Source organism: Coptis chinensis, chromosome 6, assembly GCF_015680905.1.
Source record: "Coptis chinensis isolate HL-2020 chromosome 6, ASM1568090v1, whole genome shotgun sequence".
NCBI lineage: Eukaryota > Viridiplantae > Streptophyta > Magnoliopsida > Ranunculales > Ranunculaceae > Coptis > Coptis chinensis.
This window is the reverse complement of record NC_141461.1, coordinates 16,073,163-16,083,311: the sequence shown is the minus strand read 5'-3', so window position 1 is coordinate 16,083,311 and position 10,149 is coordinate 16,073,163. Positions and strand designations below refer to the sequence as shown.

The 10,149-nt window shown below is 36.4% G+C and overlaps 1 protein-coding gene and 1 pseudogene across 1 annotated transcript; both read left to right on the top strand.

The window, feature by feature from the left end:
• The first annotated feature begins 293 nt into the window (after positions 1-293).
• Positions 294-1,504, top strand: LOC147491754 (dihydrolipoyl dehydrogenase, mitochondrial pseudogene; annotated as a pseudogene).
• Positions 1,505-8,996: 7,492 nt separating this feature from the next.
• Positions 8,997-10,099, top strand: LOC147491753 (L10-interacting MYB domain-containing protein-like). The gene is made up of 3 exons (XM_086567321.1): positions 8,997-9,344; positions 9,461-9,625; positions 9,686-10,099. The coding sequence occupies exons 1-3, from the start codon at positions 8,997-8,999 to the stop codon at positions 10,097-10,099; spliced, it is 927 nt and encodes a 308-aa protein (XP_086423447.1).
• Positions 10,100-10,149: the final 50 nt, after the last annotated feature.

The window sequence follows — 10,149 nt, the reverse complement described above, 5'->3', positions numbered from 1 at the left end:
ATAAACTATAAGTACATTCCGCAACTTCTTTTAATTTAAATATTACTTTAGTGCCTAACTAAATATGATGATGTTATTTTAATTGTCTGAAGCAGCAGCAGCTATATATAATTCTTTTTGTTTATAAGCCTCAGGTGCTTGAAGGTATGTTTAACTTATTTGTGTCTTCTATTCAAGTGTAGACTACTATATCTCTTTTTTTTTGTGTTTTATAAATTTTTAAATTTATGTTGTTTGTGCTAGTTTCATATATCTTTTTTATCGTTGAATTTTTCTGAATAATTCCCTAGATATCATTTCTTATGCTACCTTGGAAAAGTGGTGTGTGAAGCCAACATATTTTCCGTTTGCATCCATTGAGATATGGATGTGCACGAGGACCACCCAGGTTTGAGTTCCGTAAGTGATCGTGATGTGCGGCAACAACAACAACAAAACCAGTAGAATCGAGAAAGAGAAAGGGGAAGCAATATGGGCTCAGAACAGATCTTGATCTCATACAAATTATGTTACATTTGCCTGGAGATGGGTTCAGTGTGGGGACGGCTTGGATCAGAGGTAATTGTTGTTGAGTTTGGGCCAGACATTGTCCCAACTATGGACAGTGAAATCCGTAAGCAATTTCAGCATACCCTTGAGAAGCAAAAGATGAAGTTCATGCTAAACACTAAAGTAGTTGGAGTAGACTCCTCTGGTGAAGTGTCAAGCTGACTTTGGAACCATCAGCCGGTGGTGAGCAGACTACACTAGAAGCTGATGTTGTTTTTATCTCAGCTGGAAGGACTCCATTCACAGCCGGGCTTGATCTTGACAAGATTGGTGTAAACACCGATAATGTTGGTCGTATCCCGGTGAATGAGTGCTTTGCCCCAAACGTTCCCGGTGTATATGCTATTGGTGATGCCATTCCTGGTCCCATGTTAGCTCACAAGGTAGAAGAGGATGGTGTTGCTTGTGTGGAGTTTATAGCAGGAAAGGAGGGTCATGTTGATTATGACATGGTACCTGGGGTTGTATACACTCACCCTGAGGTGGCATCTGTTGGAAAGACTGAGGAACAGGTGAAGACTCTTGGCGTTAAGTACCGTGTGGGAAAGTTCCCTTTCCTGGCAAATAGAAGGGCCAAAGCTATTGATGATGCAAAAGGGTTGGTGAAAATAATTGTTGAGAAAGAGTCTGACAAGATATTGGGGGTCAACATCATGTCTCCTAATGCTGGGGAGCTCATTCATGAGGCAGTGATGTCCATGCAGTATGGAGCTTCAAGCAAGGATATTGCTAGGACATGCCATGCACATCCAACAATGAGTGAACCCTTGAAGGAAGCTACAATGGCCACGTACGACAAGGCCATTCATATCTAATACTAGGTTTTGTCTAAATTTTATATAGCTCTTGGGAATGATTTCGGATAAGTTTGTTTGCACGACACTTAGCTGTTTTTGCACACTGAAATCAATTGTTCATGTTATTACATACTAATATTTCTTTTTGTGTTTGTCAATGCGCAAGTGAAATTGTAAGAGAATCATTTCTTTCCTGATTTACTGTAAGTGGGGAAGCAATTGACGATTGATACTCTATTCATATTGTTCTATGCCATCTTTTCTACTTAAAATAGAATAATGAGAGGACTTCCTTCTGTTATAACCCCAATTTGTTTGAAACGAAAATTCTATATGATGTGTTTGTCTTTTGTAAATAATAGTTGTGTTCTCGACAAGGGCTATTTGACCTTCTTCGGTTTATGACAGATTATGCTTTCACATTCTAAACGATATTCCCGAGCTTGCCTAATATGTCTCCTCCCATGCTTGCTCCAAGGAGTCCACCCTGTTCACCATTGCACAGTTGTAAACTCTATTATATTACAAAAAGAATAAGTTCTACAAGGAGAGCCAGAAACACAGTGTTTGCTAAAACTTACACTATCGCAGAGCTGCAATCAACTACAAGCAGTTTCAGTGAGTATCACCTTCTTGGAGAGGGGTCACTTGGTTCTGTTTTATGTCCAATGCTACATCCAGTGAATTAGCATGTTTAAGACAACTCACCATTTAATTAGCTTATCTGATTCTTTACCGTTGAACTTATAATGAGATTTTACATACTTACAATGCTTTATGTAAAGGAAGATAAGTGTATATAATGAATTGCAGTTTATGATATTTATGTTATGCATGATTGGCATTCAACTTGATGGTGTGCTACTTTTATGCACAAAGAAATGTAGAAGGGATGCTTTATATATGTGATTAACTGAGTGGGTGTTCGAATGTCATATATTGCATCACTCATATGGGATGAAAGTTGAACACATTTATATGTAACTATTTCTTTGGTTTTGCATTGAAAGTTGAACACATTTATATTGATATACAATGGGATCTAAATACTATCGAAAGAAATAGCATTGTTGCATTTTCAAAAAATATATTTTTTATTATTTTCTATTTTGCTTATAGGGCCAATTTCATAGGCTGCTATGAACATGAGTACAGTTATATAAGTTCATTAAAGAATTGCAGAAACTGAGGATATGGTTTACATGTTTCGTTCATTTGTTATTCATGTGCGGAGCAAGGATCTCTTAAAATATGGATTGAATCTGAATCCACTCCAGCTATACAAACTTTGGGTGTTGAGATGCAAAAAGACATGAGCTATGAAAATTTCACATAAGACACTATAGTTAAATATGGAGCAGCTTAACTCTCCTACCTCTTAATAACTATGTTCACATTCTCTTCAATAAGTTTTGTGTATCGTTTATGTGCAGAGCATGCACATGCATTTTGCAAGTATACATAATGGTGGTAAGGTTGTCAAAAACAAATAAAAGGGAATAATTAGAACAACCACTTCTATAAATTGTATCGTCAGGACCGTCGTCAACCTTGTCCAAACAATGAATTTCATAGAAACCATGCTATTAGTTTGTGGAGCACTTATTCTTATATTAAGCGGTCAAGTAGTCGGAAGAAGTATGGATCAAGTTTCCATTAAGACAATTACAGTAAGAACATTCGTTTGTTTCCACTCGAAAAGAAAAACAAATCGTTTCATTGCATTTGATATATTGTTTGTAGACGTTTTGTTTATCTTATTTAGGTACAATGCATGCGGCTGTCACGCTTTAACTAAAAAGGGTGCGAGCTTGTTAGAATGTTTAGGTTATATTTAAGAAATGCATATCAGCAGATAACCATGGCAAAAAAGGAGTTCCTTGTAAAATCTAGCCTTCGGATATAATCATGACCGAATATGCTGGCAATACATTGGAAAAATTGGAATATCAAACATTAAAATTGGAATAGATGTTTGAAATTCACATATTTTGTCCTGTAATTCTAACTATATATTTTGAATCTCTCTGTCTCTCTGTCTCTCTCTCTCTATATCTTTTATCTTTTATTATTATTATTAGAAAAATATTAGGTTCTCGAAACAACCATACAGACGAAAATGGAGGTAAGAAATTTACATAGAATGAATTTAGAAGAGGCATTTATTTCCCTAAACAAACAAAGCTTTTGTCATTGCTGTCTAAAGAAGGTCAGGTTTTTGATTGCGTGAATATATATAAACAACCAGCATTGGAGCATCCCTTGTTCAAGAATCATAAAATTCAGGTGTTCAATCTCACTATCTTCATGTGGTTGAATTGCCTCTTGAAATCCTTTACACTATTTTTCTCTTTTTCTTTTTTATTATCTCAAAACTAGTACGTATCTGGCCACCACAAGAATCCAATTAAACTAATTATCTGGCATTTGATATTCTTACACAGTTGAAACCAATCCCCTTCTCTGAGGAACAACACTTAGAAACGTCAACGCCTAAGATTGAGATGAAAAGCTTAGGATGTCCAGAGGGAACAGTCCCCATTTTGAGAGTTCAAGAGGAAGTTCTACAAAGGGCAAGCTATCTACCTCAAAGAACTGTATCAAATGCTCCTCATGCACCTGGTCATCACGTAAGTCAAAGCAATAGAAGCTAGTGTTTTAAAATCTTAGTGTGTCAATGGATCAATTAGCCCATTGAACTTTTCGTTCTTCAACGGAAAAAATTGACAGTGGCAAAGTCCAACTTAAGTTTGATCATTTGGTCTTAAAATCTACAAATGCCATAATCCATATATTGGTTTTCTGTTCCAGTTTGTTTTAGGGAGAATAAGAAGAAGGGATAATCTACAGTTATATGCCGGTAAAACCGTCATGACTGTGTATAATCCAAAACTTATTGATGGTCAATTTAGTGAAGCTGCAATATGGTTAAGCAATGGGCCTCCTGATCAACTGAATAGCATCCAAAAACAAAACAAAAAGTTGGGTGGACAGTAGAAGTCATCTCCTTACGCATAATCCATTATTCTCTCTCCCCATAATTATTCCGGGTTCTTTTCTCATTTTTTCTTGGATTTGAAATGCATTTATATGTTTGGTGGATAATTGAAAGTAAATGAAAACTTCCATGATTGACTCTTGCTTTTCTCAGGTGAATCCAATCTTATACGGGGATTTTCGCACTCATCTATTCGGCTACTGGACTGTATGATTATGGACTTATATTTGTTTTCTTCTTGTAATGCTAGCTGACAAGTAACCACCACTACCCAATGTTGCAGTGTGCAATATCTTGGCAGTCTCTTAGATAGTAGATGAAGTTTGTCACAACTCACAATAGCAATGTTGGGGATTATACCAATACCAATCGATTCTCCACTACACAGATAACTTATATTTGAACACAATTCAATTCCGGACAAAATCTAAATATCAACTACAACCTATACTAACATGCCCAACTCGCTAAACAACTATTAACAAATGATAATAATGTAAAGAAGAAAAGCAAAACCACAATACAAAGATTTACCGTGGTTCGCTAATGATGCCTACTTCCAAGAGAGGTTCTTAATAAAGTGGGAAGGAAGATTACAATCTCTCCTTTCGGTCTCTACCACCTTCTTAGATCACTCTTATCTCTTTACAGTGGGTTGTATCTCTCAGAAAGGTTATCTCTTTGTTTTAGTGCGGATTCCAATCCTTCCGACTTGGTTAGGTTAGGTTTTCCAAAACCTTGATTTTGGTTTTATCTCCAAAACCAAATTTCGTGGATTCTTGTATGGCGAGACCCACGAGATTAGACACGGGCGCTGGCGCTTCGCTGGCTGGTTTTGCAACGTAATTGATCGAGAGTGGCGGGCTGGTCTTTCAGCTGGTGCGAATTAATTTAACGCATCGGAGTCCGAGCGCTGGTCGGTCTTTGACTTTGAACGGTCGCGCCAATGTCTTTGGAACTCGGCGCTGGTGCACCCCTTCTTCGGAAGCCTGGCGCTCGACAAATCGAAGCGAATTTGCTCCGTTTCTCTCGAGCTCTGTTTCTCTCCTCATGTGAGGGATAACTCCAACAAGAAAGACTGATTAAGGAAGTAATGACTAACCTTATGCACTCCTTTTGATTAAATAACAGGTGGATGGCTTCAAACAGACAGGTTGTTTCGATATGCGCTGCTCAGGCTTTGTGCAAATAAGTAAGGAGCTTACGTTGGGATCGATTTTAGAACCAACTTCGAATAAAACACATCAATACGAAAACCCGTTCAATGTCTTTCTGGTAAGTCACTATCCTATCAAGGTATTTTATTGCATATGTGCTTATATTACGATTAGACTCAAACGGGCATGTTCTAGATTGGTTTTTGAATTATATTTGAATTCACTATTTTCTGAATACGAGTACGACATTCCTGTGCAAAAGTCAAAAACATTTTATTTTCCATGGCTCCCACAAAATCAATCACTGTACCAGCCAATTTACCACGTACAATAACTCTATCGATACTGCTCTATAACGTCATCGAATTTCATCCCTATTTCGCAAGGTGCTCATTTTGCAAGGTTCTGGATTTTAGACTGCTGTTTTAAAACTCTAGCCTAAAATTTTCGACAGCTGAACACTTGAATTTCTTTTTTGAATTTTCTGCTTTTTTCTAGAATTTTTGGTAAGAGTGTCTTAATATTTTGTATGTTTCGTGCCTACTTCATGAAAAACTGATCTAAGACATAACTGATTCTGCATAGATGAAATATATTTTGATGCCTTCATATATTTTTTCCATTATTATTGTAGGATAAGACAGGAAATTGGTGGCTATCGGCATGCGATATATCGGTGGGATACTGGCCAAGTAAGCTATTTACTAGTATGAGTAACCATGCTGCTGATTTAGCATTTGGAGGAGTGACTTACAATGATCCAGACAAAAATCCCCCTCCAATGGGGAGTGGTTATTATTCTGACGATGAGTATACCTGTTATGCTAGAGATATCAATATCATGGACGGAGATGGTGTCTATAAAAATCTTGATAGTGTTGACTTCGACATCGACAGTTTTGAATCTAATTGCTATGCCCAGAGGGTTGGTGATTTTAAGGATGGCAATGGATACACAAGCTATTTTAGCGGGCAAGGTTGTCGTTTTTGACGTCCAGAACACTTGTGTGGTGGGGGCAAGCATGATGCACAGGCGTAATAACCCAATGTGCATACAAGGCGTAAGAACTTCATTTGACAAAGTGTACGTGTTTGATTCGTCATGATTTGATAAGAAGATTCTCCAACTCTTTCACTCACTTCTGATTTTATTTATTCTACAGTTTGAACTCAAGATCAAAAACAAAAGGTCGTAGTCAAAAGTTCGTACTTAAATGGTACCCAACCAACCTTAACTAAATCTGACATACGAAATCAGGAGATTCCCATCTTTTATAGCCAACTAGGTCTACCCTCATGCACCACCTGCTCTTGTAGCCATTGTTGAAAGCTTGAAGCTTCTTAGCTGCCTGACCACATATATAACACCAATGAAAAAGTAACCAGAACCTCTTACCCTCTTAGGTTATCAAACCAAATTTTGTTGATTTTTTTTCTATCAAATCCCAAGTTTGGATGTCTGTAAACTATTTTGAACTTAACAGGTTATCAAACCAAATTTTGTTGATTTTTTTTCTATCAAATCCCAAGTTTGGATGTCTGTAAACTATTTTGAACTTAACAAATGTGTGCAGTATTATCTATACTTATTAACAAAAAAAAATTCTGATGGAGGTTTCACATATTTCCAGGGTCGGCCCTGAGGTTTTGGTGGCTCAGTAGGGTCGAACTAGGGAAACAGGTATTTAAGTCACCAGATACCAACTAGGCTTAGCTGCTTAACATGTAAGAAATGACCAAAAATAATAGTAGTATAGTTGTTTTTTCTGTAGGAAGGGGCCCTAATTTTGGGTAAAATGTGGGGGTACCAGTCGGCTGCCTGTGTCGCCTATGCTCAGGACCGCCTCTGCATATTTCCATCTCTCTTTGTGTTTTGATTTGTTCATTTTTTTTTTTATCAAATGAATCTGTGTTTTAGAAAAAGAAGAGATGATGTAGAAAAAAGTACGGCTTGCATTTTTGGATTTTTCTTATTATTATTTTTTTAAATAGGGAATAAAGGGAAAAAAAAATGAAAATGGAGGTTAGGTTATTGGTTCCCATCGATTACTGCATTTAAAATGAAGATTGAAATGAAGGGGATAGTTATATGAATTCCATTTAAAGTGACTCTAAAGTTACTCAACTACTAAATACAATGAATTGGAAGCTAATTTTTAGTAGAGATGTTCTCCACACAATATAGATCACCCGGCCCTCACAAAAAATCAATTCATTTGAAGATCTACAGCATGTCAAAAATCGTTTAGAATGTTATTAAATTATCCAATGGCCCATATTTTTTTAAATTCATAATAATTTTTGACAATATTACGGGGCCATTTGTTTTTGCCTCTTATAAAACATTGATGTCTTGTAACCTCCTATAAGACCATTGATTTTAGACATTTTTTTTTGTTTGTTTTTTGCCTCTTATAAAAGGCATTCTATTAGAAATGTTTTATAAGAGGCATAATTTCTATAAGTACCAAAATTGGATCTACTACAATTCTGTAAGTTTTGTAAGTTGGAAAAAGACATAAACGCCCCAAGCACACTACCCTTTGCCCTCATTCTCTCTTTTGCCTTCTCTTTCTCATTTCTTCTTTGCCGCCACAACACTACCCCAAAGCTGCTGCTGCTGTCGCACTTTGCTACTGTTGTTGCTGTTGCTCCACTCGCACTCGCACTCACACTCGCACTTTTTTATTTTGCCATCAAACAAAACCAACTTCCGAGAAGAAAACAGGTAACGACGATACAAATCTCTTCTTGTTTTTCTTTTTTCACTTATGATGAGATTTGCCAATAATTGATGTTATGTCCGAATTACTAAATTATTATTGTTTCTAATTAAATATTTTTTTATAGATTGTGTTTAGGGTCATTTGAGGATAAACCCGAGAGCCAATATTCCTCTGATTACTACCCTGGATCCTAACATGTAGTCATTGTTTCGATTTGGTGCTTAAGTTGATTAAAACTATGTGCTTTTGCAATAAAATATCATTATTTGATCATAATACCTGGAAGTTAGTCTGTCTCTATTGATTTGAAGCTCAAGGTGGGTATATCATCTGCATTTAAGTCATAACTAGTCTGAAAAGGCTTCTTATTGAAGAAGAACTTGGCCCCATATATTAGCTCTTAGCATTTCTTTTGATGTACAATTACATTGCATATGCTACTATTCCAGTCGTCACATCATTCACCGTCTGCTCATATGAAATGCAATTATTTAGATCGAAATGATTAAAATTAAATGAACTTCAGTACGAACAGATAAACCTTAAGCATATATTGATATATAGCTGAATCCCATAACAGGGTATTATATGTAGTTCCTTGTTTTGAGTTGAATGCTGAAGATATATAATTATCCGAACTATGCTTTGAACAATGAACTATATGCATTGTTATTTAGATTTTCAAAGTGCTAAAATAATCTATAATGAACTGTTTTTCTTTTTTGTTTTTTTTAAGGCGTTTGTTTGTTTACGTTAGAACATATATATCATGGCTAATAATGTCGACAATGAGGGTAGTACTGAGAGTAGCGCGGCCAAGGTTCACCATATATTTACCAATGTCCCTAGATTAGCTCAAGCTTTCCTAGACTTGTGTTTGGAAGAAGTTACAAAAGAGGGCTATCAAGGTTCATCCCTAAAACCTATTAGCTGGAAACGCGTAAGGGATACCTTGAATGATAAGTTTAAGTTAAACCTTGAGCAAAAGGCTTTCAAAAATAAGTGGGATGCGCAGAAAAAGAAGTATGTGGCTTGGAGGAATTGTGTTGGCAAGAGTGGTGGAGGAATCAATTTTGCACTTGGGAGTATTAATTGGCCAGAAGAAGTTGGGGATGATGTTCTTCAGACAAGAGCTATTATATTGCATAATTTGTTTTGTAGTAATTCAAATTTGTTTTTATTTTTGTATTAATTATGTTATTGAATTATTTTGGTTGGTCCAAAATAATATAGAGGAACCCGGCTGCAATAATATATAAGAAGAAGCCTCTGAGTAATGCAGAAGAGTTGTACAAGTTGTTTGAGGGCACTTTGGCGACGGGGGATGTTGCTTATGCTACTGAGGAAGTTTGGTTGCCAGATAATCATGTGGTGATTGATGACAATGATTCAAATATGGTGAATGATGATACCATTTCAATTCTAGTCCCAGATGTGGAGGTAACTGATTGCTACTAGGATAATGTACACATCAATACTCCTCCTGTTATCACACAACCTAGCACCCCCAACTTTGAACAAGGTGGAACTAGCAGTGTTGCTAGTGATGGTTCAAAAAAGAAGAGGAAGAAAGTAGTTGATGAAGAGAAATCTGATGGTGTGCAAGAGTTAATTGGTGTGGTGAAGAATCTAGTGACACATATGGAGCTTGAAAAGATTGAAGTGAATAAGAATATGGAGTCCTATTCTATGTCTATATGCATGAGTATTCTGAATTATCTAAAAGAAAATGAGCAGATGACTATGGATGTGTATATGGGTGCAATGGTGAAACTTGCTGCAAATAAAGAGTTTAGAAAAGTCTTAGTTAAATTGGAGGATATGGAGGATAAGAAGATTTTTCTCACGGGATTGGTTAGCATGGGAATTTAACTTGGTGGGGATGTCTTAAAACAGACTTGGTCTATTTTTTTTATTATGTT

Bases quoted from the DNA above. Each gene is read 5' to 3' on its own strand.
- LOC147491753 (XM_086567321.1), top strand. From the start codon at position 8,997: ATGGCTAATAATGTCGACAATGAGGGTAGTACTGAGAGTAGCGCGGCC. The intron at 9,345-9,460 runs GTTCTTCAGACA...AAAATAATATAG, and splicing joins CAGAAGAAGTTGGGGATGAT to AGGAACCCGGCTGCAATAAT. The intron at 9,626-9,685 runs GTGAATGATGAT...GATTGCTACTAG, and splicing joins ATGACAATGATTCAAATATG to GATAATGTACACATCAATAC.